Source organism: Panthera onca, chromosome B2 (assembly GCF_046562875.1).
Source record: "Panthera onca isolate mPanOnc1 chromosome B2, mPanOnc1 haplotype 2, whole genome shotgun sequence".
In the NCBI taxonomy this organism is placed as follows: Eukaryota; Metazoa; Chordata; class Mammalia; order Carnivora; family Felidae; genus Panthera; species Panthera onca.
The window spans coordinates 30510342-30538108 of record NC_138343.1 but is presented as its reverse complement, the minus strand read 5'-3'; the positions used below and the strand labels follow the sequence as shown (position 1 = coordinate 30538108).

At 54.4% G+C, this 27767-nt stretch overlaps 3 protein-coding genes across 8 annotated transcripts; 2 read left to right on the top strand and 1 right to left on the bottom strand.

The window, feature by feature from the left end:
• The first annotated feature begins 605 nt into the window (after positions 1–605).
• Positions 606–16017, top strand: VARS1 (valyl-tRNA synthetase 1). 2 transcript variants are annotated; one of them, XM_060615136.3, is made up of 30 exons: positions 606–969; positions 1239–1661; positions 2721–2855; positions 2951–3089; positions 3332–3456; positions 3542–3629; positions 3853–3953; positions 4090–4217; positions 8992–9156; positions 9379–9460; positions 9961–10080; positions 10165–10273; positions 10366–10460; positions 10738–10828; positions 11068–11192; positions 11278–11381; positions 11467–11625; positions 11756–11846; positions 11974–12079; positions 12170–12240; positions 12328–12453; positions 12813–12917; positions 13000–13068; positions 13155–13233; positions 13358–13485; positions 13854–14009; positions 14190–14396; positions 14469–14580; positions 14694–15019; positions 15870–16017. In XM_060615136.3, the coding sequence occupies exons 2-30, from the start codon at positions 1275–1277 to the stop codon at positions 15936–15938; spliced, it is 3798 nt and encodes a 1265-aa protein (XP_060471119.1). In that variant the 5' UTR covers positions 606–969; positions 1239–1274; the 3' UTR covers positions 15939–16017. The 2 variants fall into 2 exon arrangements, with proteins under 2 accessions (XP_060471119.1, XP_060471120.1); XM_060615137.3 differs by having other exon boundaries at positions 607–969; positions 3545–3629.
• Positions 16018–16455: 438 nt separating this feature from the next.
• VWA7 (von Willebrand factor A domain containing 7) lies at positions 16456–26015 on the top strand. 4 transcript variants are annotated; one of them, XM_060615140.2, is made up of 16 exons: positions 16459–16996; positions 17326–17607; positions 18338–18434; positions 18999–19109; positions 19553–19748; positions 19867–20036; positions 21323–21435; positions 21668–21784; positions 22248–22433; positions 22917–23049; positions 23163–23315; positions 23430–23522; positions 23948–24249; positions 24331–24470; positions 24682–24856; positions 24963–26015. In XM_060615140.2, exons 1-16 carry the CDS (start codon positions 16763–16765, stop codon positions 25125–25127), a joined length of 2667 nt encoding a protein of 888 aa, XP_060471123.1. In that variant the 5' UTR covers positions 16459–16762; the 3' UTR covers positions 25128–26015. The 4 variants fall into 4 exon arrangements, with proteins under 4 accessions (XP_060471127.1, XP_060471125.1, XP_060471124.2 ...); XM_060615144.2 differs by lacking the exon at positions 24963–26015 and having other exon boundaries at positions 16456–16996; positions 23399–23522; positions 24682–24786; XM_060615142.2 differs by lacking the exon at positions 24963–26015 and having other exon boundaries at positions 16456–16996; positions 23399–23522; positions 24606–24712.
• On the bottom strand, positions 25806–27693 carry SAPCD1 (suppressor APC domain containing 1). 2 transcript variants are annotated; one of them, XM_060615164.2, is made up of 5 exons: positions 27178–27693; positions 26799–26939; positions 26211–26306; positions 26009–26098; positions 25806–25913 (listed from the first exon to the last, which is right to left on the bottom strand). In XM_060615164.2, the coding sequence occupies exons 1-5, from the start codon at positions 27289–27291 to the stop codon at positions 25821–25823; spliced, it is 534 nt and encodes a 177-aa protein (XP_060471147.1). In that variant the 5' UTR covers positions 27292–27693; the 3' UTR covers positions 25806–25820. The 2 variants fall into 2 exon arrangements, with proteins under 2 accessions (XP_060471147.1, XP_078302870.1); XM_078446744.1 differs by having other exon boundaries at positions 26211–26293; positions 26804–26939.
• Positions 27694–27767: the final 74 nt, after the last annotated feature.

The window sequence follows — 27767 nt, the reverse complement described above, 5'->3', positions numbered from 1 at the left end:
GGATGTTGCATTCATCCAAGCCCTGCTACTCTCATCACCTCAGCCAAGAATCCAACCCAACTTCCCAGCATTGTCTGCCCCTCTTCTTGGTGTAAACCATGTAATACCTCACCTGGCTACACCATGTTTCTTGAACATGCCCCTGCCTACCGTGGTCTTCTGCTTATACCCACAACGAGTATTTGCTGCCCTTCCATCTCTGTCCTTCTGTTAACCTGACAGTAATGAGACACCAACATGCATTTGATGCTGCTCTATCATGCCGCCTCAACCCAGCCAAATCACTACACGCTTCCTGAATATCTATAGAGGTTTAACACAAGTGACAATTTTTATTGTGGAGAGTTGTAACTGGGAATTAACTGAATTCTTAACTGGCTCATTCAGCAAATAGGAGTTTTCTATACAGATGAGTTCTCAGCGCTAGAGGACCTTACGGGCCCTCCAGCTTGACTCCCTCTTCTTTGCGGAGGGAATGAGGCTCCGAGAAGAGGCGGGGCGCCCTCTCGGCCGCGGCCGGCAGGTTCCCGGACTGCCCGCTGGGCGCCGCCCTCCTCTGGCCCGCCCGAGGACCCGTGCAAGGTGCCCGCGGTGGCGCCTGACCGAAGAGCGGTTGCGGGGGCGTCCTCTGCTCCCGCGTCCGCGTCCCGCGCGGTCCCTCGTGAGCGCGGTCGGCGGCGGGTGGCGCGGCCCCGGGCCAGTGTCGGGCAGGGCCGCACCCGCACACGCAGGCGGAGCACGGCCGCCCGCGCCAGGACCCGCGGGCCCGGAAACGCTTGTTGTCACAAAGGGGGGGAACACGTGGGCACAGACGGCCCGGCGGCGGTCGCAGGGAGCTAGGATCGCCCGGAGAACCGCCCACCGTCCCTGCCCGCCGGACTTCTCGGCCCCGGCCTCCAGGCCGGTCCACCTTCGGCCGGCGCCCGGCCGTGAGGTGGCTGTCTGGCTGGGCCTGACCACCTCTCTCCAGTACGTACCGGCGGCCCGAGCCCGCGTCCTGCTGCTCGCCGAGGGGCTACCCCGAGCCTCCCGCAGTCCCCGAGCACGCGCGATCCTGGGGAGTTTCCCACTGGCACTGCCACTCCGAGAGCCGGGCCCTTGGCTCTTAAGGCCCTATCAGACCTCCAGTCCTGGGGGTCTCGGGCACCTGCGGTACAGGAGTCCCCACGGGGGTACCCTCTCTCCTCCAGTAGGACGCCCCTGGGTTCCTCAGTCTTCCCGTCTTTCCTTCTCCTTAGGTTTTTATCCACCTCGTTCGGACCCCCTGCGTAACCATGTCCATCCTGTATGTCTCCCCTCATCCCGATGCCTTCCCCAGCCTCCGTGCCCTTATCGCTGCGCGTTATGGGGAGGCTGGGGAGGGACCGGGCTGGGGAGGAGCCCACCCCCGCGTCTGTCTCCAGCCACCCCCGACCAGCAGGACTCCCTTTCCCCCACCCCGCCTGCCCGCCCTGGAGCAGGGGCCCGGCGGGCTCTGGGTGTGGGGGGCCACCGCTGTGGCCCAGCTGCTGTGGCCAGCAGGCCTGGGGGGCCCTGGCGGTAGCCGGGCCGCCGTCCTGGTCCAACAGTGGGTCAGTTACGCCGACACGGAGCTAATACCAGCTGCCTGTGGAGCATCGCTGCCGGCCTTGGGACTCCGAAGCTCTGCCCAGGACCCCCAGGTGATTGGGGAGAAGAAGGGAAGAGGGAGAGGGGGAAATTTAGAAGAAAGAAGGTGGAATGGGTAGTGAAGATAGCATGTCAAATGTGGAGAAACACTGATCAAATCCCAGATTGTCCTCTGGTATGATAACCTTGGGCCGGTTTCTTAAACTCTGAAGCCTTGGTCTTCCCGTTGATGAAAAGAGAAGTTTTCATGTTGAGGAACTCGAGAAGATTAAAAGAAGTGTGCAGAGCAGTCTGGTGCCAGGTGTTTTAAAGTCTGGGCACAGAAGTTTGAGGAGTCTGAGGCTGATGAAGGCCGTGGTTACTGTGAAGTGTAGAAAATAAAGACTGGGTGAAGGAGAGATGAGAGGCAAGTGGGGTGCGAGAGGTGGCCCCTGCTGGAAGGAGATGAGGGAGAGGGAAATGAGGAAGGGCTGGGAGGGAGAGGAGAGAGAACTGTACCAGACTGTAGCCAGGAATTCTTCAAAGCAACCACCTCCTTGCAGAGTTTTGAGCACATGGTGGATACTTCGTATTTCTTGAATGAATGAATGAATGAATATATGACTTAGACCCTGACTTGCTTCCTTATATCCTGCTTATTCTGTCTAAAATAGAGGTTCCCTCTCTGGAATTCCTTGTCCCCACTTCAGCCTGATTTATTTTTCTTTAGAGCACTTAGGAAGAAAAATAGGGTAATGTGTTATATATTTGCATATTTATTGTCTGTCTCCCCCACTAGAGTGTTAACTCCACCAGGCAGGGTCTGTTTTCATCTCCTCATTCTTAGAGAAGTGTCTGGCCTGTAGTAGGTACTTAATACTTCTTGAAGCAATTACTGTGCTGTCTCATGTAATCTTAACATTAACTTCTTGTGTTTGATATATTGCATCTGACACATAGTAAGTGTTCAGCAGGAATTCATTGAACAAATGGGAATATTTTTATGACCATTTGACCTCAGAGGTGGTGATTTGTGGAGTAGAAGGGGGTCACCTGGATTGGGTGGGGATAAGGGGTGGGATTGAGGTGGGCCAAGCCTTATCATATTCATAACCTCTTCCCTTTCCTGCTAGGCTGCCCTGGGGGCCCTGGGGAGGGCTCTGAGCCCCTTGGAAGAGTGGCTTCGGCTGCACACCTACCTGGCTGGGGAGGCTCCCACTCTGGCTGACCTGGCGGCTGTCACAGCCTTGCTGCTGCCTTTCCGTTACGTAAGTCACCGGGGCTTAGAGAAGAATGACGGAAGCTCCCCTCAGACCTCATTATAGGGTGACTAAGGCTATTTCATTTCTTGTCACCATCCCAGGTCCTGGACCCCTCTGCGCGCCGGATCTGGGGTAATGTGACACGCTGGTTTATCACCTGTGTCCAGCAGCCAGAATTCCGTGCAGTGCTGGGGGAGGTGGTTCTGTACTCAGGGGCCAGACTGCTCTCCCAACAGCCAGGTGAGGCAGGGTAGGGAGTAAAATGGGAGGGGTTCCTCTGGGCTTTCCGTGTAGCTCACTTTCTTTTTTTTTTTTTTCTTATGAATGGTGGAATCACTGGGGAAGGGGCCTGAGGAAGGGTGAGATGGGAGACCAGCATGGAGGAGCACTTGGGCAGCTGGAATAGGCCATCTGAAACATAGTAGTAAGGTTCACAGAGGGTCCCCAATGGGCCAAGTTGGCATTTCTGTGCCTCTGCCTAGGCTCTGAGGTCCCTGCACCCCCAAAGACTGCTACGCAACTCAAGAAAGAGGCAAAGAAACGGGAGAAGCTAGAGAAATTCCAGCAGAAGCAGAAGAGCCAACAGCAGCAGCCACCCCCAGGGGAGGTGAGAAGCTAAGGGTAGGACTGGAAGAAAGCTGGTAGCACACATGGGTGGATGATATCTGTGCCTGTATCTCTTCCCTCCCAAGCAGAAGAAACCAAAACCAGAGAAGAGGGGGAAACGGGATCCTGGGGTCATTACCTACGACCTCCCAACCCCATCTGGGGAAAAGAAAGGTACTAGAAGGGGGTAGGGACCCCAGCGCTTCACCTCCACCCTCTTCAGCTGCTGCTACGCGGTGTTACCCCTTCCTCCTCTGCCGTTGCTCCCACTGCTTGGCTTGTGAGGATTTGCACAGCCCCAGATTTCCCAATGCCTGTCCTGTGATGTGAGCACCAGAGGCCCATTGGCCCAGCTGCTCCCAGCCTCAGGCACTGACCCTCCCCTTCTCTCCCCCAGATGTCAGTGGCACCATGCCTGACTCCTACAGCCCTCAGTACGTGGAAGCTGCCTGGTACCCTTGGTGGGAGCAGCAGGGCTTCTTCAAGCCCGAGTATGGAGTGAGTGGGCTCCACTGCCCAGGCCTGGAGGAGATGTGGGAGGGGGACAGCAGGGCCAGAGGACAGGTTGCCTGGGAGGGGGCCGGGAGAGGTGACATGAGGCCTTAGCATGTGCCCGTCCTTCCTCCCCCATCAGCGTGCCAGCGTGTCAGCACCAAATCCCCGGGGAATCTTCATGATGTGCATCCCACCCCCCAATGTGACAGGCTCCCTGCACCTGGGCCACGCACTCACCAACGCCATCCAGGACTCCCTGACCCGATGGTGAGTTCCTGTCCTCTCCTTCAACGGGTTCCCTCTGCCTTCTCTGGCTTCTCACTCCTGTCCTCCCTTCTGTTCCCTGACAGGCCATCTGTCCTCCCTTCTTCCATATTGGCCCTCAGCTGTGCCCCCTGGTGGTGCTACACTTCTCTCGTAATCATTCCCATCGTCCTCTGCATGCTCCCCCAGTCAAGCAACCAACACCCCTCATTTGCAGATGCTGTTCTCTCCCTGCTCTTGCTATGGAAAATAACATTATTTTGAGTTAAACAAGAAATCTGTGAATATGTTTTTGTAAGAAATTTAAAGCTTCAAGTCTCTTTGCATCTCTCTAGACCTACTCCCTCCCGAAACATAGCCATTATTACCACTTTGATGTGTATCATTCCAGATCTTTCCTATCTACTTACAAATATGCATGCCCATAGAACTGTATAATTTTCCTTTTGAGTGGGTTTTTCTTTTTCTCTTCTTTAACATAAAGGGCTCACCCTAAACATGTTACTCTACGACTTTTTTTTTTTTTTACACTTAGCAATTTACTTTGGAGATCTTTCCTTGTTCTTATACATAGACTGATCTCATTCTCTTTCATTGCTCCATAGCATTCTATAATGTGGCTGTGCTGTAATAATCACTTTTTTTTTTTTTTTTTAATTTTATTTTAGAGTAAGTGCACAAGACGGGGAGAGGAGCAGAGGGGGAGAGAGAGAGAATCTTAAGCAGGCTCTTAAGAGTCAGTCATTCAACTGACTAAGCCACTTAGATGCCCTGGAATCACTTTTTTATTAATGGCTGTTTTTGATTTTTCTCTCTTGAAAACCTTGCTGGAATGCACATTCCTGTATATGCTTTCTCAAGTGCAAGTGGAAGGATTCTCTGGTATAATATCAGAAAGTGAAACTGCTGGGTCTGAGGGACATGCTTATATTAAGTTGCCCCCAAAGCAGCTTCAGTGATTTATACTTCTGTGAACTGCATGTGAGGGTATTCATTTCCCTGTTCCCTTTCCGGCCCTGGACATATCCGTGTTTGTTTGTGATTACTGAGTCTGTGCCTGTTCATGTTTGGCCGGTCAGGTTTCCTTTTATTTGAATCGTCTGTACCCATCTTTTGTCCATTTTTCTATTGATTCTTTGTTTTTTTTTTTTCTTTAATTGGTTTGTTGGAAGATTCTTTAATATTCAGATATTGATTTTTTTGGTTTGTTGTGTATGTTTTCTCCTGTTCTAGTACTTGTTCCTTCCTAATTTTTACTATTTTAATATTTTAATTAGTTAACAATTATATAATTTAATATTGCAGATGGCAAGTTTCTTTAAAAATGTACTTAATTCGGGGCGCCTGGGTGGCTCATTCGGCTAAGCGTCCGACTTTGGCTCAGGTCACGATCTCACTGTCCGTGGGTTTGAGCCCCGCGTCGGGCTCTGTGCTGATGGCTCGGAGCCTGGAGCCTGTTTCGGATTCTGTGTCTCCCTCTCTCTGACCCTCCCCCGTTCATGCTCTGTCTCTTTCTGTCTCAAAAATAAATAAACGTTAAAAAAAATTTTTTTAAAAAATAAATAAAAATGTACTTAATTCAATTTATTTATTTACTTTTATTTTAGAGAGAGTGCTAGCAGGGAAGAGGGGCAGAAGGAGACAGAGAGAGAGAGAGAGAGAGAGAGAGAGAGAGAGAGAGAGAATTTTAAGCAGGCTCCACACTTAGCAAAGAGCCCAAAGCAGAGCTCGATTCCACAATCCTGGAATCATGACCTGAGTTGAAATCAAGAGTCAGATGCTCAACCGACTAAGCCACCCAGGTGCCCCTAGAAAAGTATTTTAAAACAACTTTTTATCTTTAGAAGCCAGGGTTTATTTAATTTTAATTTAAGTTCTGAGAAATTTTTCTGGAGTCTTATTTACTAACTTAATTTGGTTGGAAGTACTTATCAGGCATCACTATGTGCCAGCTGTGCTCTGGGCACTAGGGATACAACATCAGATTTAGAATTTTGTGAGGAATTGAAAGCTGAAAATACAGAGTTGTGTTAAATACATGTAACATACAACGGTCAACTTAGTAACACTAGAAAAGAATGAACACTTCTTAGAAAACTTTTTAAGGTGGGGCCCCTGGGTGGATCCAGCTCTGAGTCAGGCTCTACACTGACAGGGCAGAGCCTGCTTGGGATTCTCTCTCTGCTCCCCCGCTCACATTCTCTCTCTCTCTCAAAATAAATAAATGAACTTAAAAAAAAGAACTTTTAAGATAGCAGCCTTTTTTCTAATGAACATGGCCTAAATAAAATGTTAGAAACTCCCATTTACTTAAATGGAATAGATTTCTATCAACATTTTAGAATCAAAAATAACAGGGGTGCCTGGGTGGCTCGGTTGGTTAAGTGTCCGACTTCGGCTCAGGTCATGACCTTGTGGTTCATGGGTTTGAGCCCTGCATTGGGCTCTGTGCTGAATGCTTGCTTGCCTGGAGCCTGCTTCAGATTCTGTGTCTCCTCTCTCTGCCCCACCTCCACTCATGCTCTGTCGCATTCTGTCTCTCAAAAATAAATAAATGTAAATTAAAAAAAAATAACACGTGAAACACAACATTAAATATTTCCATCAACAAAACATTATTAATAAAAGTGAGTTGTATATCTATATTTTTTCTTTTTCTCCCCAGCAGAGAATAGGGTACTTTCATGCAAATACCTATGACATTTTACTGATTTTTTTTTTTTTTTTTTTTGTCAACTTTATACAAACCCGGAGAAATGATTTTAGTAAAATATTCTTTGTGTTTTCTTTTTTTTAATGTTTATTTTATTTTTGACAGAGACAGAGCATGAACAGGGGAGGGGCAGAGAGAGAGGGAGACAGAGAATCCAAAGCAGGCTCCAGGCTCTGAGCTGTCAGCACAGAGCCCAGCATGGGGCTCGAACTCACAGACAGACCGCGAGATCATAACCTGAGCCGAGGTCGGGACGCTCAACCTACTGAGCCACCTAGGCGCCCCTGTTCTTTGTATTTTCATTTGTTATGCTTTACTTCTTTGGTAAAACCTAACAAATACCAGATTTCATAAAACATGTTTGTATCCAGTACATGTTTTTATTTTTGAGACAGAGACAGAGCATGAGCAGGAGAGGGGCAGAGAGAATGGGAGACAACAGAATTTGAAGCAGGCTCCAGGCTCTGAGCTGTCAGCACAGAGCCCGATGCGGGGCTCAAACTCACAGACCGCGAGATCATGACCTGAGCTGAAGTCAGATGCTTAGCCGACTGAGCCAACCAGGCGCCCCCGTATCCAGTACATGTTTAACCAACACTTTGAGGATCGAAGAGCTCAGGAGAGTGGAGTCGCTTTAGTCCCTATTCCCAAGGACCCAAGGAGATCTAACTGTAGTGGGGATGATCAGATTATAAAGTAATGAATATAATATAGTTTGATGAGTCTTTTGAAAGTGATGTATATATAGTGTTTCTTTGTTATTTTTTTAATATCTTTATTTTATTTTATTTCATTATTATTTTTAAGGAGGCTCCAGGCCCAACGCAGGGCTTGAACCTGAGATCAAGAGTCAAAAGCTGAATGGGCTGAGCCACCCAGTTGCCTCTGTTTATATAATAATTTCCTCTCCCGGCTTTAATGTGCTTAGTTCGAAAAGGTCACAGAAAAGGTCATTGGAATTTAATGGCTTTATGTGCCACATCAGCAGAGAGCTTAAGCATAAGCTGCGCGAACTTGAACCAGAGCGTGGCAGATGTAGCCCTGCAATGCTACTCTATTTTCTCTAATTCACCTCCTGATTAGTTCCCTAATGTGTTACTAGCTTCTAGTCACTTCCCCCTAAGTGGCCTATCACTTGCTTTTTAACTTTACTTAGGGGTCTTATTCTGAGATTTTTACATTTTGGTCTAGTTGATTTGTCAGGGTTCTTCAGCTTTATCTTTGCGTCTCATTAACAAAGGCCTCTCTTACCTCAGAGTCACAGTCTCATCTGTGTCTTGGTCTTTTTTTTAGTTTGAAAAGTGTGTTACTTTTTTCTAATGCTTTTCTGATAGTGTTGAGTTCATCAGTCTGATTAGAATTTATCTTTGTGAGTGTTGCGAAGTAGGGAACTAATTAGCTAGCTGTCCTAAACAGACTTATTCAGTAGCTCATCCTTTCCCTACTGATAAGAAATGCGACTTTTGACAAATACTGAATGTGCTTGCATCTGTTTCTAGACAGGGTTTGGTTCCCTTTATCTGTAACTTTGTTTCTATGTAGTAACTTACTGTTTATTTTTATTTATTATTTTTTTTTTTTAGTAACTTACCGTTTAATAATCATAACTTTCTCATACGTTTTGTTTTCTAGTTGGGCAAGAGCGTCTTTGTTTCTTTGTTCTTTTGCCAGATTGCTCTGGCTGTCCTTGCACATTGCTCCCTGACTAGAACATTTAAAAAAAAAATTTTTTTTTAACATTTATTTATTTTTGAGAGACAGAGACAGAGCATGAGTGGGGGAGGGGCAGAGAGGGAAACACAGAATCCGAAGCAGGCTCCAGGTTCTGAGTTGTCAGCATAGAGCCAAACATGGCGCTCGAACCCATGAACCATGAGATCATGACCTGAGCTGAAGTCGGACACCTAACTGACTGAGCCATCCAGGCGCCCCTCCCTGACTATAACTTTAGAATTGGGCCCCTTTCTTTCCTGAGTCCATTGACTCCTTTCCCAGGAGCCCCTTCTTCCTTTGATGCCAGGTCCACCAGCCCACTCCCCTTGGGTCCTCGTGTTTTTCCCATAGGCACCGCATGCGAGGGGAGACCACCCTGTGGAACCCTGGCTGTGACCACGCTGGCATTGCCACTCAGGTGGTCGTGGAGAAGAAACTCTGGCGCGAACGGGGGCTGAGCCGGCACCAGCTGGGCCGAGAGGCCTTCCTACGGGAGGTCTGGAAGTGGAAAGAGGAGTGAGTATGCAGCTCCCCCCACTTCTGTCCCCCTGTCCAGATAAGATCTCTGTAGCCTCCGGCCGTGGCTGCAGAGCCAGACCCTCACGGAGGCTGAGGGTCAGTGGGCTCTGGGGCCCAGGTCATTTTCAGAGGGACGGGTGAAAATACCCCATCAGCCGCTCAGTGTCTCTCTCCAGCCCAGGCCTGAGTGCTGATCCCGGCCTGTTTGTCCACTTCCAGGAAGGGTGACCGGATTTACCACCAGCTGAAGAAGCTTGGCAGCTCCTTGGACTGGAATCGAGCCTGTTTCACCATGGACCCTGTGAGTAGGAGGGGTCTTGGGGCTGAGGCAGGACAGGGAAGCTCCCTAGAGCACCCACAGAAGAGAGCACCCTTCCCCTAGGAGGGGAGCCCACTGCTCATAGGAAACCACTAAGGGCTCAGCTGCAAATACCACCTCTCGCCCCTTATCATGGCCCTTTGTCACCCAGTCTGGGAGCTCACATTCTTTCAAGTGGCACACATTGGGGCCTCACTCTCCTGTGGAGCCTGAACTCCCAGGATTCTCTTCACCAGCACCTGTCCCTAGCTGAGTGGCTTCCCTGCCATCTTCAGAGTCTTCAGGCTTGTTGCCTGCCTTTGTGTTCCCATAGTTCTCTCTCCTCTTCAAGAAAAATACTTCTGCCCTCTAGCCCTCAAAGGGGTCTGTGTGCTGACGGTGGGACTCTGGACAGCCCAAGTCTCACCAGATCCCGCTGCTTTGGCAAGTCTGCCTGGGTCCCTAGGCACCTGGGCCCATGCGTGACTCCCCCTGCTCCCTAGAAACTCTCAGCAGCTGTGACAGAGGCCTTCGTCCGGCTCCATGAGGAAGGAGTCATCTACCGCAGCACCCGTCTCGTCAACTGGTCCTGCACCCTCAACTCTGCGATCTCTGACATCGAGGTGTGTCCCCACCCCCACCCCAGGCTCTCTCCATCTCCGCCCCCCCCACTCCAGCTCCCTGGCTATTTAACACCCATCTCACAGGTGGATAAGAAGGAGCTGACAGGTCGCACTCTGCTCTCCGTGCCTGGCTACAAGGAGAAGGTGGAGTTTGGGGTCCTTGTCTCCTTTGCCTACAAGGTCCAAGGCTCAGGTAGGAGCCAGGGGCATCAGGGTCCCGGGCTGGGTGAGGTAGGAGGTGAGAAGGGGCCAGAGCTGAGACCACAAGTCCTCGTGTCACCCTAGACAGTGACGAGGAGGTGGTAGTGGCGACAACTCGGATTGAAACGATGTTGGGAGACGTGGCCGTAGCTGTGCACCCCAAAGACCCGAGATACCAGGTGTGGCAGGGGTGCTGCCCACAGCTGGGGAGGAGTGCTGGTCGGAAGGGGCTCCTACACTGTGAATGAGGGTGGGATGGGCGCTCAGCCTCTTGGCTGAGAGAAAATTGCATCAGAAACTCATTTTCAGCTCCTTTTTGGCCCTGGGTGTTGGGACAATCAGGGACCTGGGTAAGAGGAATTGGGTCCAGCCCGTTTTGAATTTTTTTTCATCTTTGAAATGATTTATTGTTTGCTTTTGCCTTCTTGAATTTTTGATGTCTCCCTCTGCCCCCAGCACCTGAAGGGGAGGAGCGTGATTCACCCATTCTCGTCTCAGAGCCTCCCCATCGTCTTTGACGATTTTGTGGACATGGAGTTTGGCACAGGTGAGCCGAGGGCTGTCCTCTGGAGAGAGAAGGAGGCACCCTTTGGTCATTCATCTTCCCCCTGGAAGAAAAAGAACAAACTTTTCCTAAACCAGCAGGACTTGGACTGGGTTTCAGGGGGCTGTACTCAAGAGGTGGGAGACAAGGGTGGTCTGGGGGCCACATCTTTCAGCAAAAGAGGGTGTGTATAGAGACTCCGCTGAGTCCTCGTGACCCTGGCACCCCCACGTACACCCCAGGTGCAGTGAAGATCACCCCCGCACATGACCAGAATGACTATGAAGTTGGGCAGCGGCACGGGCTGGAGGCCATCAGCATCATGGACTCCCGAGGGGCCCTCATCAACGTGCCCCCGCCTTTCCTGGTGAGACTACCTGGGGTGTGGTGGCCAGGTCGAGAGATGGTGGGGTATGTAGGCATGGCCGTGATGAGGCCTGTCTCCTACCCAGGGCCTACCGAGGTTTGAGGCCAGGAAGGCGGTGCTGGCGGCACTGAAGGAGCGGGGACTGTTCCGAGGCATTGAGGACAACCCCATGGTGGTGCCGCTTTGCAAGTGAGGACGGGGGCCTGGGAAGAGGGCAGGGGAGGGGCTCCTCAGGGTGCTCACCTCTTGATCTCCCACCCGTGTGTTCTCACAGCCGGTCCAAGGACGTGGTGGAGCCTCTCCTGCGGCCACAGTGGTACGTGCGCTGTGGGGAGATGGCCCAGGCCGCTAGTGCTGCTGTGACACGGGGTGACCTCCGCATCCTACCTGAGGCCCATCAACGGACATGGCACGCCTGGATGGACAACATCCGGTGCGTCAGGGCCCTTGATGTGGGAGGGTGATTGGGTGAGAGGCTAATCAGGGCACAGGCCAGGGCACCTCCCTCCCCTGCCTGATTCACGTCCCTTCCCCCTAATCCCCCTGCCCCCCACCATTTGCAGGGACTGGTGTATCTCCCGGCAGCTGTGGTGGGGCCATCGCATCCCAGCCTACTTCATCACAGTCAGTGACCCAGCTGTGCCCCCAGGGGAGGTGAGAACTGGGCCAGAGCTGGACACTGGCACATCTCAGGGAGTTGTGGGTCTGTGGGGTCCTTGCTGGGGGGAGGGGTCAGGGCAAGGCAGAGGGACCCCCTTGGCACTCACCCTACCTCTGGCAGGACCCTGATGGGCGGTACTGGGTGAGCGGGCGCAGCGAGGCCGAGGCCCGGGAGAAGGCAGCCAAGGAATTTGGAGTGTCCCCTGACAAGATCAGTCTCCAGCAAGGCAAGTGAGGGCCTTGGGGGTGAAGGGCAGAGCTGGGGTTCTGATCCTCATCTCTGTCCCCTCTGATCTCTGACCTTTGGCCTCCCTCAGATGAGGATGTGTTGGACACCTGGTTCTCCTCTGGCCTCTTCCCCTTCTCCATCCTGGGCTGGCCCAACCACGTATGTTCCTGGGGGACCAGCCCAGGGTGGGATGGCGGTCTTGGAGGTGGGTGCTTGGCTCCCCATCATGCCCTGCTCTGCCCCCAGTCAGAAGATCTGAATGTGTTCTACCCGGGGACGCTGCTGGAGACGGGCCATGACATCCTGTTCTTCTGGGTGGCCAGGATGGTCATGCTTGGCCTGAAGCTCACTGGCAAGCTGCCCTTCAGAGAGGTGATAAGACTGCCGAAACCCTTCCCACAGTCCCTACCATCACCCACCCTCCTGTGCCACAGCTCAGGCTCAGCACACATGGGGACACAGCACAGCCCACGGACAGCTGTGGGTGGGCCTAGCCAGGGAGGGCTTGTGGGGACTGAAAGCCAGCCCGGGTTCCACTCAGTGATTCTGTGCCATGGCTTCCTAGATGAGGGAGCGCCTCTAATTCCCATGGAGGTGCCAAATGTACTGGCAGGGGTACCGTGGGGGCCTGAGGTTCAGAACGGGGCAGACCGGATGCAGGGCCCCGGCAGGCATTGCTGCGTGGGTGAGGAGACACATTGTCATGGGCCTTCCCTGCCCTTGCTTGTCAGGTCTACCTCCACGCCATCGTGCGAGATGCCCACGGCCGAAAGATGAGCAAGTCTCTAGGCAACGTCATCGACCCCCTGGACGTCATCCACGGAGTCTCCCTGCAGGTGGGGCTGCGCCCTGGGCCGGGCCGGGAAGGGCTGTGGGGCTGTGGCCACGGCCCCCTGACTGCTCACACCTCACCCTCAGGGCCTCCACGACCAGTTACTGAACAGCAACCTGGATCCCAGTGAGGTGGAGAAGGCTAAAGAAGGGCAGGTACCGAGGACGGGCTCTGGGGCTACAGTGTGGGCTGAGGTAGGTGAAGCTGCCTCAGGACGCCCCCGACTGACTCCTCCCCACAGAAGGCAGACTTCCCGGCGGGGATTCCCGAGTGCGGCACCGATGCCCTCCGGTTTGGACTGTGTGCCTACACGTCCCAGGGTATGGCCTCCAAAACCTCTCCGCTGAGTCCCTCCTCCTTCCCTGAGCCCACCCTTCTCCTTCTTCGCCATGGGCACGAGTTGGGAGGGAGAATAGTGAGGAGTCACACTTCACACCCGCCCAGGTCGCGACATCAACCTGGATGTGAACCGGATATTGGGATACCGCCACTTCTGCAACAAGCTCTGGAACGCCACAAAGTTTGCCCTGCGTGGCCTTGGGAAGGGTTTTGTGCCGTCACCCACCTCTGAGGTGAGGGCCTGGTAGGCGGCAGGGTGGGCAGCACCCACACAGGCAGCTCGTCTGCCTCTCAGGCATCGAGCATGGTCCGTGCTGTGTCACGATTGTAGCCACTGAGTCAGGAGGCCCAGCACCTGCCCCGGAGGAGCCTTCCTGCAACAGGCGGGACAGATAGATACAGGGAAAGCCTGAGCATCGGGGTCCTCCGAGAAGGGGGTGGGGGTCCTTTTTCCTCCAGATGCTGGGCACATGGTGGTTGCTTCAGACGTATCAGGCTGCTGGAATGCCGATCTGCCCATGGTTCCTGCCGCCCATGGGCTTCTGCCTCCTTCCCCCTGAGCTTATGGTACTTCCTCGCTGATGTGTCCCTTCTTCCCAAGCCTGGAGGCCATGAGAGCCTAGTGGACCGCTGGATCCGCAGCCGGCTGACTGAGGCCGTGAGGCTCAGCAACCAGGGTTTCCAGGCCTATGATTTCCCGGCTGTCACCACTGCCCAGTACAGCTTCTGGCTCTATGAGCTCTGTGATGTCTACCTGGTGAGGAGGAGCTGAGAGACGGGTGGGGGGCGGCAGAGCCCTGGACCTCACGTTGCCAGTGGTTGGCCACGAGACCTGAGCCAACCTGTCCCCTTCCTGGTCCTCACAGGCACAGTGAGGGCTGCAGGCTAGGCCTTTTCCACCCCTGAGCCTCGTGCTCTGTGCTTCCTGGTCCCCTAGGAGTGCCTGAAGCCCGTGCTGAATGGGGTGGACCAGGTGGTGGCCGAGTGTGCTCGCCAGACCCTCTATACCTGCCTGGACGTTGGCCTGCGGCTGCTGTCACCCTTCATGCCCTTCGTGACCGAGGAGCTGTTCCAGAGGCTGCCCCGGCGGACACTACAAGCTCCGCCTAGCCTCTGTATTACCCCCTATCCGGAGCCCTCGGAGGTATGGGGTGTAGCCTAGAGGGGGGCTCTGGCCTGCCCCCCTGCGTCCCTCACCCCCTCTCCCATCCCACAGTGCTCCTGGAGGGACCCTGAGGCAGAAGCTGCCATGGAGCTGGCCCTAAGCATCACACGAGCTGTGCGCTCCCTGCGTGCCGACTACAACCTCACCCGGATCCGGCCTGACTGTGAGCCACCTCGTCCCACTGGCCCCTCAGTCCACTCTGGGACCCTTGTCCGACGTGGTTGCCTCCTCTCGCGTCTCCTGGGGGCCACATCTCACCTTCCTCCCTCCCCGCAGGTTTCCTAGAAGTGACTGATGAGGCCACGGGCGCTCTGGCGTCGGCTGTGTCAGGCTACGTGCAGGCGCTGGCCAGCGCGGGCGTGGTGGCTGTCCTGGCCCTGGGGGCTCCCGCGCCACAGGGCTGTGCTGTGGCCCTGGCCTCTGACCGCTGCTCCGTCCACCTGCAGCTGCAGGGACTGGTGGATCCGGCCCGAGAGCTGGGCAAGCTGCAGGCCAAGCGTGGTGAGGCACAGCGGCAGGCACAGCGTCTGCGGGAGCGCCGCGCTGCCTCAAGCTACCCTACGAAGGTGCCCCTTGACGTCCAGGAGGCAGACAAAGTCAAGGTCTGTGGTGTGGACGGGCATTCCTTCTCCACTGCCCACACCATCTGCTCCCTCCATCATCAGGCCCAGCCCTGGGCAGCCATGGGGGAGCAGGCCGCCCGGGCCCCTTGCATAGGCAGGGCCCACGTAATCCCTCCTCTGACATGAGAAACGGTCAGCAGCAGGGGCACAGCCCAAGGTCACACAAGCAAGGTGAAGACAGACCTAGAACCAGGTATCCTGCCTCCCAGCCAGAGCCCTCGTGCCCCACCCAGTGCCCGGAACACCCTGAGTGCCTGGTGCTGGTCTCAGGACCACTTACAGCCAGGAAGCCTGGCGGGCTCACCTGGGATCTCTCCAGGGAGAAGCAGTGGGGTGAACCACATGGACGCAGAGAGAAATGAGCAGAGGCTGCATTACGGAGCCTTGGTCGCTGAGCAGGGCTCAGTCCAATCTCCCGGAAACCTGCTCAGGGCAGGGGGTGTCCCCATTTCCATTTTACAAATGAAGGCCCAGTGCCTGCCTGGGAGGCTGCGTCCCTAACCCCTGTGTGCTGCCGTCCAGCTGGGGGTCGGACTGCTGGCTAGGGCACATGGGCTCCTTCGTTTTGGGGGACTGACCACTCTGGCAAAAGGCAAGACCCGAGAGGCCAGTGATGATGGAGGGGAAGGTGGGTGCTGATGGGGAGGTTGGTGAGAATTCAGAGGGAACAGGCCAGCTGAGCTCACACAGTCCCCAGACTACTCCCTGCTGCGGTCCCCACCCATCTTTCCAACTGGGATCCCTCTGCCATCGCGAGCATTTGGAGGTCTCCTCTCTTGGGCCTGAATCCTCACCACCCACCACCCCCTCTCCCTTGTTCCACCCCCAGCTTCAGCAGACAGAAGCAGAGCTCAGGAAGGTGGACGAGGCCATCGCGCTATTTCAGAAGATGCTGTGATGCACCCGACTCTGACCCTCATAACCCCCAGCAGTCCGCCGTGGGGGTGGCAGCAATAAAATATTTTGCCACAAAATCATCTCTTGTCTGTGTGTGGTGGGGCCAGGGAGGGGCACTGAGGGCCCGTGCCTGGGAAGGTAGTGGAAGGGCGGCAGGCTGAGCAAGAGGCGCCGGGTGGGCAGAGAGGTGCGTCTGCCTGGGTCTGTCCCTGGCGCTGAGCCAGGCCTGAGTCATGTTGCTCACTCATTCCTCCTCCCAGCTCTTCACTCACCTCTGCACTGCTGCTGAGGGAGCCCCGCCCTGGTGCCGGCTGCTGCTTGTGGCCTTGGGCGGGCACGAGTAGAGGGGCCAGGGGCTGTCTGGCCTGCCCCCATCCTGCCGGGGCCTCCCTCCCCCTCCACTCGTCCTGAGTTAATTATAACTCTGACCTAAGTGCCCTGTGACACCACGCCCCAGCGGCCCTGCGGGAGACCCAGCAACCAGGTAGGGGAGAGGCCTAGAGAGGAGACTCATCAGGTTTTCTGTGCTGGGTGTTTGGGAGTGTGGGTGTCGGTCTGGGGGTGGGGAAGGGGGTCTTGGGGAAGGAGCCTCAGTTCCTTCCTGCAGGTGTATGTCCCCATTAGCCCATTAAGGCCCTCAGGTTGTCTAGGCAACTGAGAGGGGAGGCCAGGCTGGGGTAGATCCAGGTGCTTCAGGCAAAGCAGAGGAAGGGCCCAAAGCAGGTGCCGGTGGAGACAAAGAGCTAAAGAGCTGGGCCTGCCCTGGACCCGCTGCTGCTTCCTGCTCTCGAGAGCCTTCTGTCCCCTCAGGTCCATGTCCCAGCCATGCTCCCTGCAGACGTGCCCGTGGCCCACTTGAATCCTTTGCTGCTGCTGCTGCTACTGCAGCTGCTGCCCCCTGCATCCTCCTTCTTCCCCAACATCTGGAGCCTCCTGGCTGCCCCCGGGTCCGTCACCCACCAGGACCTGACCGAGGAGGCGGCACTCAATGTCACCCTGCAGCTCTTCCTGGAGCAGCCACCCCCGGGCCGTTCCCCGCTTCGTCTTGAGGATTTCCTGGTGAGCGTCCCCAGGTCCTGTCACATCCCAGCTGGACTCCCCAATTCCCTGGGACTTCTACTTCTTCAGGGCCCTGCTGGCCAAGAGGAGGGACATCCTTCTCTTCCTTGGCTCCTCACCTCTACCCCTTGCAGTAACAATACCCAAGTGTCCTGGTCCTAAAATCAGGAGTACCCCCCCTCCTCCTTAGAAAGGTCCAGAATTGCCCTTCCTTCATAGGGCCCAGGACCTTCAATTCCCTGCACACCCAACCTGAGTGCCAGTTGCTAAGAAAATGTGGGCAATGGTGCAACCCAAGGGTCCCCTGTCCCCTAACCCACTCTCTCCAGGGCCGCACCCTTCTTGCTGACGACCTCTTTGCTGCCTACTTTGGACCTGGGTCTCCTTCCCGGAGGTTCCGAGCAGCCTTAGGTGAGGTCTCCCGTGCCAACGCAGCCCAGGACTTTCTGCCAACATCCAGGAATGACCCTGACCTGCACTTTGATGCTGAGCGGCTGGGCCAGGGGCGCACACGCCTAGTGGGGGCTCTCCGGGAGGCCCTGGTGGCGGCCAGAGCTCTTGACCACACCCTGGCCCGCCAGCGCCTTGGGGCTGCACTTCATGCTTTGCAGGTGAGGACTGCGTAAAATGGGCAGGGGTTTCTTCACCCAGGGTCTTCCCGTCCCCCAGATACAGACTTCCTCCTGGTACCTCCTTCTCCTTCTCCTCCTCCTCCTTCTTCTTCTTCTTCTTCTTCTTCTTTTAATGTTTATTTATTTATTTTGAGAGAGACAGAAAGCAGGGGAGGGGCAGAGAGAGAGGGAGAGAGAGAATCCCAAATGGGCTTTGCACCATCAGCGCTTGATCTTACCAACCACAAGATCAGGACCTGAACAGATATCAAGAGTCTGACGCTTAACTGACTGAGCCACCCAGGCGCCCCCTCATGGTGCCTTCTTAATCACACCTCCCCCTACTCAAGAAGTGATGGGGCACTGCTTGCCAGTGCCCTGAGACTGGTCCCTAGTTCCCCCACCTCCAAACTGGCAGCTCTCCCTGTGGGAAGAGCCAGGAGGCCAGTGTGGCTGGAGAAAAGCGAGGAGGCGTGAGGTCGGGAGTGGGCCTTGAAGGCCACTGGAGGGCCTTTGGTTGGACTCTGAGTGGGATGGGAGGAAAAACCGGGAGGCTCCCACCTGGGGAGAGCTCTGTTCTGGGCGACAGGCAGAGGGTGTGGAGGGCACTTGGGGTATCTGACAGCAGCAGCGGGGGTAGGAGGAGGCTTTCCAGGAGAGAGAATAAGCGCTGGAGATTGTGAGAATGGTCAGACAGCGCCTCATTCCCCTTCGCCCTCCCTCCCCCCAGGATTTCTACAGTCACAGCAACTGGGTGGAAATGGGACAGCAGCAGCCACACCCTCACCTCCTCTGGCCTAGGCAGGAGCTCCGGAGCCTGGCACAAGGTACGGCCATGACCCCGGGGGCTGGGGGAAGCCCACTAAAGCCATGTCCTCTCAGCCTCCCCAGACACTGTGTCACATCCTCAGGTCACATAGGATGTGACATGGCTTCTTCTCTGGAATGACCTGTGAGGTCCCCCAGTCCAGCCAAAGGCCAGGTCAGTTAGATAGCTTCCCCAAGGTCACAGGGGTGGACAGAGCCAGGACCAAGGTCTGCAGACCTCAGCTGAGTTCTCTCTCGTGTGGCTTCCTCCCCCAACATGGGATGGAACATACAGGGCTGTTCTTCACAGTCCCCTCATCCTTCCACCTGAGCTATGACGCGGCCTCCTGTCCATTACAAGTTCACTTCCTGTCCACAGCTCACGCTTCTGGGTTTCCTAGCACAGTCCCGGTCTCACATATTCAGTCTCATCACTAGATGATCTCTAGGTTTTTGTTCAGAAATCCTAGAAGGGTACATTTGGGCTTTTGCCAGCTCAGGGAAAAGCCAAAGTTTGGATGGATGGGGATAAAGGTCAGTGGTGGCAGGACCTTGGGATCTAGACCCCTGTCCTCTCTTCCCAGTGGACGATCCTACCTGCTCTGATTGCGAGGAGTTGAGCTGCCCCGGGAATTTGCTGGGCTTTACACTCCTCACCTCTGGCTACTTTGGAACTCATCCCTCCAAACCTCCAGGTACCAGGCAGAAGTAAGGGGAGAAAGTCACTTCCTTTCCCCTGACCCTCTCCCTAGGGATCTCAGAACTGTAGGCCCTTGTCCCATTTCCTATGGCATCACTTCTGGAAGGAGTGGATGCTGGGGATGGGGTAGATGGATGGAGACCCACTGAGGCGGCCATGATTGTTGGGTGGGGGAATAGCTTCTTATTCAACCAGTAAGACTTCTCCATTACCCAAGGGTAGTTTTGGGGGATGGACTGGAGGGATTAGGGGATCCACCATGTACTGTGATGACTGGCCCCTCTAGATTTACTCCAGATTGGCCCTCCACAAATGTCATCTTTCTTGCTGATCCTTTGCTGAAGAGTGAGAGGTCAGGCCAGGTCAAAAAGGGCCTCATTTTCTTAGGAGGCAGTGGGTTTTTTACCTCCACCCTCCAGATCTCTTTCCCCAAACCAGGGAAATGTAGCCATGGGGGCCGTTTTGACCAGAGCAGCTCCCAGCCACCACGGGGAGGCATCAACAAGGATAGCACATCCCCAGGCTTCTCTCCCCATCACATGCTGCACCTCCAGGCAGCAGAACTGGCCCTTCTGGCCTCCATCCAGGCCCTCAGTCTCCTGCGAAACCGGCTGGGAGACAGGGGTTTCTCCAGGTGAGTGGCCTCTGGGCGATGTGCTCCTTAATGCGCATGTGCTCCTAGGGGAGCTGAGTAAATGGGGGCTGGGGACAAATGTGCAGACTCCTCACCGTATCTCTGGCCTGCTCCCCAGGCTGCTGGACATCAGCCCAGCCTCCAGTCTGAGCTTCGTCCTAGACACCACAGGCAGTATGGGTGAGGAGATCAATGCTGCCAAAATCCAGGCTCGCCACATTGTGGAACAGCGACGGGGCAGCCCCATGGAGCCTGTCCACTACATCCTGGTCCCTTTCCATGATCCAGGTAACTGTGGTCTGGCGAGGATAGAGGAAGGAAGGAAAGTCTAGGGCAAGGGGTAAATGCCACTGGTGGGGGAAAGGGCCTCATGGCTCCACTTCCTTAAAATGGTGATGTTTCCTATGGTTGAGCATTTACTGGTACCTCTGTGTGTACGATTGGCCACTTCTTCCTCTGTTTCCAAAATGGCAGCACTTTCCATATGAGGTTAATCATGATCTGTGCTTAGCCAGGGGCCTCTGCTTTCTTAGGCTTCCATGTTAATCAGTGATTTTCAATTCTCCCCATTTTCTGTACACAGAGGTTGGGATGAGGATGGGTCCAGGCCTCTGTGAAGCCTCTAGACAGATTGGAAGTTAGACCGACTGACCCGGGTTGACCAGTCACTGTGCATGCTTAGGCTGATCATTTAGACTTTTTTTTGCCTCAGTTTCATCATCAATAAAATGAGTCAGTACTTGACCCATATTATCTGATGGCCATTTCAACCCTAGAAGATAGGCAGGATTTTCTAGGGTTGAAATGGCCATCAAATAAGATAGCTACAAGCACTGAGAATTCCCTAAAGGCAAGCGTTGAGTCTGATTTACCTGCATAAATCTCATAGTAGCTGGAATTTAACGGGGATTTATCACATATTATTTTTAATTTTTTTAATGTTTATTTATTTTTGAGTCAGAGAGAGACAGCATGAACAGGGGAGGGTCAGAGAGAGGGAGACACAGAATCTGAAGCAGGCTCCAGGTTCCAAGCCGTTAGCACAGAGCCTGACGTGGGGCTCGAACTCACAGAGTGTGAGATCATGACCTGAGCCGAAGTCAGACGCTTAACTGACTGAGCCACCCAGGCGCCCTGGTTTATCACATATTTGATGAAGCTTTGAGTTTAGCATTAATTATGTGTCAAGTCACTATTCTAAGGTTTACAAAATCAACTCATTTAGTCCTTCTAATGACACTCTGAAGTAGGTACCATTATTTCTCTGGTTTTTCTGGTGAGGAATCTGAGGCCCCAGGTGTTTTTTTATACTTACGCACATATCCAATAAATGCCCTCTCAGGACCACAGGAAATGCTACCATTTTGTTAAGGAAATGAGGTCCACTTCCCCACAAAGGTAATTAGCCCTTACCCTGCCCTGCCTATAGAAGTATCGGAGAATATTGTTATTTCAATACTTGTTCACCCCAGGAGCACAGCGAGGCCTCTTGACTGGGGGGTGAGAGGTGGCCCTGGGTAGGGATGAGGGGAGCCCTCTCATCACTCATCTCAACCTTCTTTCTTCCTCCCCAGGGTTTGGCCCTGTCTTTACCACCAGTGACCCTGACAGCTTCTGGCAACAACTCAATGAGATCCATGCCTTGGGGGGTGGAGATGAGCCCGAGATGTGTCTGTCAGCCCTGGAGGTCTGCCCTCCCCCTCCCCCTTCCCTTCTTTCCCCTTCCTTTCCAGTTCCCACCACCAAGGGGAACTAGAGGCTTCCTGGGACCTCCACCCTCCACCCCGCCTTCAGAGCCTAGTTCCACTAGCTTCACTCCAGGGTTCCAGGGCCATATTTCCTTCTATTCTGCCCTCCCTTACTCTACCCATTCCTCTGCTGCTGCCATTTTTAACACGAGCACTTTCCCTCTCTGCCAGCTGGCTCTGCTGCACACACCTCCACTCTCAGACATCTTTGTCTTCACCGACGCCTCCCCCAAGGATGCCTTTCTCACCAACCGGGTGGAGTCCCTGACTCAGGAGCGGCGCTGCAGAGTGAGCACAGCTGATGGGACATCCGATGTTAGCCACCCAGAGATATGGGGTTTCCCATACCTTGTTGACAACTATCTTGTAACAAGGATCACACCACACTCTGGTGGTTGAACCAGCCTTGGCATGGGGTGGGAGAAGCAGACAATGAGTATAACACATCCTGATCCCTTACATGATGCTGAATGCATATTTGAACTGGTCTCCAATAAACCATTTGAAGAACTGGAGATCTAGTTGCCAGCAATCCGCTGTGGATGACATATGGAGACAGTTACAAGGGAGTGGCAACTACTAACTGAAGGCCTGGGGCTGTGTCATTGGGAGACCCTGCAGGAGCAGTCAGAGGGTAGACCAAGATCTTACTCCTCCTCATCAGCTCCGCAGAACACTTGAGCACAGATCCTCATTGACAATGGTAGACAGCACTTGGATTACTCAGTACTGGCCTCTTTTCTGGGCACAGGTAACATTCCTAGTGACCGACGACCCATCGAGGGTTCAGGGCCGAGCTCGGCGTGAGGTCTTGTCGCCTCTGCGTTTTGAGCCCTATGAAGCAGTGGCCTTGGCCTCAGGAGGAGAGGTAATCTTCACCAAAGACCAGCACATTCAGGATGTGGCAGCCGTTGTTGGGGACAGCATGGCTGACCTGGTAAGTATGAGGGCCGGAGGGACTAATGCTTTTGGCTCAGAACTGAGGGTACAGGTAACACGGCACTGCTCTTTCTCATAGGTTAATAGTTTAACACTGCTTGCTGTGTTGCCACTGCAGTCAGAAGGGTGGGAAAGGAAGTTTCTCTCTCTTTCTGAGATCCATGGCTACCCAACTTCCACGTTGCTCCTTCCCTATTAGTACCGCCCCCTGTCCCCCAGTCTTGGCCTCCAGTAGTCTGTCCTCGGAAGTCCTGCCATCTTTTAAGGAGGGACAAGAAGCAATCACCTCACCCTCAATCCCTTGCCTCCAATTTGTTGTTGACCGTAACTTCATCCCTGGTCCTGGGCCCCTCTTTCACTGGTATCCCTTCTCCATGTGTGACTTAGTTTCTTTCTGTCTCCACCTTTCTCCTGTCTTTGTTCCCACTTCATTCAATGCCTCATCTTCTCCCCTATTTTTTGGCTCTGCCCATCCCTCTAGGTTACCCTTCCCCTGGAACCTCCTGTTGTGGTGTCTGGAAGGCCACTTGTGTTCAGCGTGGATGCACTGCTCCAGAGGGTCACAGTCCGGATCCATGGGGAGGTCAGCAGCTTCTGGATCAGGAACCCTGCAGGTATTTCCACATGTGTGTCTCAAGGCAGAGGGAAGAATGGAGAATGAAGGGTGACATCCTAAGGGACAGGAGCTAGCTCATGTGCCAATCTCTTGCTCCCCCACCCCCACCAGGGGTCTCCCAGGGCCAGGAGGAAGGCGAGGGACCTCTAGGTCACACTCGCCGCTTTGGGCAGTTCTGGATAGTTACCATCAGTGACCCCCCACAGACAGGGACCTGGGAGATCCTGGTCACAGCCGAGAGCACACCCCGGGTGAGAGTGCAAGGTAAGGAGGGAGATATTCCCGGGAAGGGAAGGGACGGGAAGGCTGCAGAGCTCAGAGAGCGGTATCAATCACATTCATCTCAGGAAGGTCTCTGATTGCCTTGGTCCTCCTCAGCCCAGACATCCCTGGACTTCCTCTTCTACTTTGGGATCCCCGTGGAAGATGGCCCCCACCCTGGCCTCTACCCCCTGACTCAGCCAGTTGCAGGTACGTCTACCCACCCCCCCCAACTTGTCCATTAATATATATACATGTATATATTGTATATGTATATGTCTATATACATATGTGTATTGTGTATGTATATTATGTGTATATATATATATATATATATATATCCTTTTATTGAGTTATAACTTGCATATAATGAAGTGCACTAAACTTAAGTATACAGCTGGGTGGATTTCATATAATGCACTCATGTAACCATCACTCGACTCAAGATTTAGAACATTTTCAGCATCCCAGAATCTTTCCTGACCCTGCCCAACAATAGCCCTCAGAGGTAACCCCTTTTCTCCATTCATACTCATCCCCAGAGGTAACCCCTATTCCAAAAGCCGATCATTCCTTTCTCCCTGTCTCTGAATCTCATGTGGACCAGTGTTCTCCCCTCCCCTCCCCTGTCCCAGGCCTCCAGACCCAGCTGCTGGTAGAGGTGACAGGGCTGGGCTCCAGAAGCAACCCTGGAGCTCCTCTGCCGCATTTCTCTCACGTCGTCCTACGAGGGGTCCCGGAAGGTGCCGAGCTGGGCCGGGTGCCTTTGGAGCCCACGGGACCGCCGGAGCGAGGTTTCCTCGCGGCCTCGCTACCGTCCGCACTTCTGTCCACTGTGGGACCTTTCTCTCTGGAGTTGATTGGCCGGGACGGAGAGGGGCAGAGCCTGCACCGAGCTGCTCCCCAGCCCTGCACCGTGGTCCCTGTCCTTCTGGAGGTGAGACGCAGGAGGAAGGTGAAGATAGGGCTGGAGAGAGCTGCAGCGGCTCCTCCTCGCCTGATCCGCCCTCCTCCGTAGCTCAGCGGCTCCCCGGGATTCCTGGCTCCAGGCAGCAAGGCCCCGCTCAGCCTCCGCATCGCCAGCTTCTCGGGCCCTCAGGATCTCGATCTTAAGACATCTGTCAAGCCCAGCTTCGCTCTCACCTCCAACCTCTCCAGGTATTGCCCCTGAACTCTCCGGTTCAGTTCCGGCCCACATTTCGGTTCCCCTGGCGTGGAAGCTGGTACTTTAAGCCCCGCCCACAGCAGCCACTTTCGCTTGGCCCTCAGATTCTCGCCTCCCCTCCCCTCCAGCTTTGGGCGCGGACCCTGGGCTCTCAACTCTTCAAGAGCTTGGGCCTTCAGCCCGGCGTCCGTCCGTACTCGACAGGGTTCGCCTGGAACCAAATGAGTCCGCCTGGGGGCGCCTGTGGTTGGAGATCCCGGACTCAGCGGCTCCAGACTCCGTGGTGATGGTGACTGTGACTGCGACAGGTCCAGAAGCCAGCCCAGTGCCCCCGACCCATGCCTTCCTCCGGCTCCTGGTGCTGGCCCCCATCCCGCAGGTGAGGCACCCCCACTTTCCATCGCAGGATAAGCAGTGTAAGGGGTGGTAGGTGAGGGCTTAATCTGGGTGCAGACACGCTGACGGGCTCTCCCTCTTCTCCCTAGGACCCGCTGGCTGCCCCTGCCCACTCATCTGGCCCTATCCTCGCCTCCACCAGCCCTGCCTCCACCTCGGTGACTCGGGGAAGGGCTGGGGGAGGGCTGGTGGGCAACCCCTGGTGGGGCACAGTTGGAGGGGTGCTGCTTCTGCTAGGCCTGGCCTCCTGGTGACACCAGAACCCCTAGAGGGATGTGCCTGCAGCGCTATTTTCAGTCTGGCCCCACTGGTGAGAAGGCAACCGGGCCTTGGGACCCGACCTCTCCCAGCTGGGATGGAGGTTTTCCTTCTCACACACTTGTCCCTCCCTTTCTTTGTGAGATTGGGATAGAGGGCAATGGACTTTCCCACAATGCACTTTCCCCAACCCTGCTGGGAACCAAAGCAAATACTCCTTTTTGGAGAAAATTGGCCTCTATTTCTCTGTAGCAAAATCTCTTTACTCCACTATTTATTCATGCTTTCCTAAGCTCAGGTAGAAGGAAAGATATATGGGGAGGAGACTAAAGTTGAGAGTGGGGGTTTTATTTATAGAATTGTTCTTACTTGAAATTCTGAGGAAGCTCCTATTTTATTTTTGTATTTAAAGCTGAAGGACAGTTTCAATAAACATGTCTTCTCTAGAGAGGGATTTCAAAGAAAGATCATTTATGCAGATCACTTAAGGGCGAGTGAGGGCATAAGACACCAAGCAGATGAAATGAAGTTTTCGGTTGTGGAGAAGAAACTTTACGCCAAGATGTATAGGACTTCAGTTGGCCCACCACCTGGAGCCATTTATCTGTTAAGTCAAGAAGCAGGATAAGGAGACTGGGGGTTCTGACTCAGCCTCTCCTGTCACCAACTGAGGAAATCGAGAGGAGGCTTCACACACGGGTGGGGCCCCTCCGCATATTGGGGCAGCCCAGCTGAGCAGTCTCCCCTTTGGGCTGAGTGCCTCCTTTCTGCTGCCTTGACAACTGGAGAGGAGGAGAGAACCGGTGTGGGCATCTGTGCTCCTCCCCGCCTGCGGGGCCACGGCTTCTGCCCTGCCCCCCACTTCCCTACAGTTTACCTGCTGCTGCCATGCTGTCTGCTTCCTTGGCCTTCCCTTCCAGTCCTGGGTGGCACAGGAACTAGCCTGATTCGAGGGATGTGGGGAGAACTGGGAGGGAGAGGAGGCTGGGATTTGCTTTTCTCTGTTAAAACAGTGCTGACCCCAAGTCCCCTCTCTACCCCCACTTCCCGAGAGTACAAACCAAAAACAATAAACTCACCTTCTCCTGAATCAGATTCTGCAAACAGATGTTCATATTTTGAATCTGGGCTAACTGGGGGCCACCAGGCTCTGAGTGTAAATCTGATAGAAAATTCTAAAGGAGGAGTTAGAGGCTGACAACATGGTGAAAGCTCGAGGTCCATCTGCTGCTCTTCTGTCACCACAGGCCATTACCTCTCCAGCTGGATCCCCTCACCACAGAACCCCCCCCCCCCCAGACAGGTAGAAAAATCCAATACTCTCCCTACCATCTCTTTAACAGTCCCGTTTCAACATCCCCCTCGGGTGGGATAGTACCCCTTTCCCTGTTCTTTATGGATCCTCCCTGTTCAGTCCTGACCCATTGGAATAATCCAGGCCACTCCCCCATCTCAATGGAGTGATCCAAATCAGGTCCCTCTGAATGGAATGCAGACCAGCCTCCTCCAATCCCGACAATGAACACCAACCTGCACTTGGTGGCATCCAGTCATTACAATTCATGATCCCTGCCCATTAACTCTTGCCTTTCCAGGGTGGTGTCAGGCTGTGTCCACATGTCCCCTGTGCCCCCAGAGCCCCCCTGCGCCACACAGAAGCCCCGTACCTCACCAAGAGCCCCCAGATGCAGCTGTTGTTGCTGTGCCTCCCTCAGACGGCCCTCAAACCAGGCCTGGCCGTGCTCCAGCAGCTCCAGCCCCTGCCACAGGGCGTCCTGCTCCCTCTCCAGAGCCTGCATCTTCTGCAGCTGGAAAGGCCAGAAGCAGAGGCTGACTTGCTCCCCAGCAGGGCTCTGAGCCCCGGCCATTTCTCTCAACCCTTGGTTGGGTTCACTGGTCACTGAGTGTGAGCCCAGACTGACCACTGAGCTGGAGGGCAAGGGGAAGCAGGGGAGAAGACTTACAGGTCCTGAAAATTGAGTGGAAATGTAGGGGCAGATCCAGGAAGTAGGCTTCCCTTGGACCTCTTGCTGGGCTAATACTCACCCAGAGGAAGAAGCTCCGGGCCCCTGGGTCTTGGCGGCTTGTCCCTAATGGCAGCAGCAGAACTGTGTAGGGGGCCTGTACCAGGGGCAGCCCTCCGGGCCCCTGGCTCCCCATGGCTCGGAGGTGGGAAGGGTGGAGCCACGCCCACTGGTGCTCAGGGTGGGTCCCTCCCCTTCCCCCTGCCTCGTGCCCATCCCACCTTTTCAGCCTCTCAGGCTTTCCTGCAGTGTCTCTGAGGCTGGGGTGTTCCTACTTAAGGGGAAAAGACCATCTCCATTGGGTTTCTCTGTCTTCCTTCTCATCTGCTTTTGTAGGGTCTGTTGAAAGAGCTGGTTCTCATGAAGTCCCCTGGGTAGAACCCAAGGGTCCCCCTACAGCAGTGTCACTGTGTTGTTGTTTTAAGCTTGTTTTTTTAAAGTAATCTCTACACCCAACATGGAGTTCCAACCCACCACCCCGAGATTGAGAGGCACACGCTCCTCTGAGCCAGTCAGGTGCCCCAGTGTCACTGTGTTCTTAATGAGGCAGGGCAGACCCCTCTGTGGACTTCTGCTTGGTGCTTCATGTCTTTCCTATTGTTTTGTGATGGC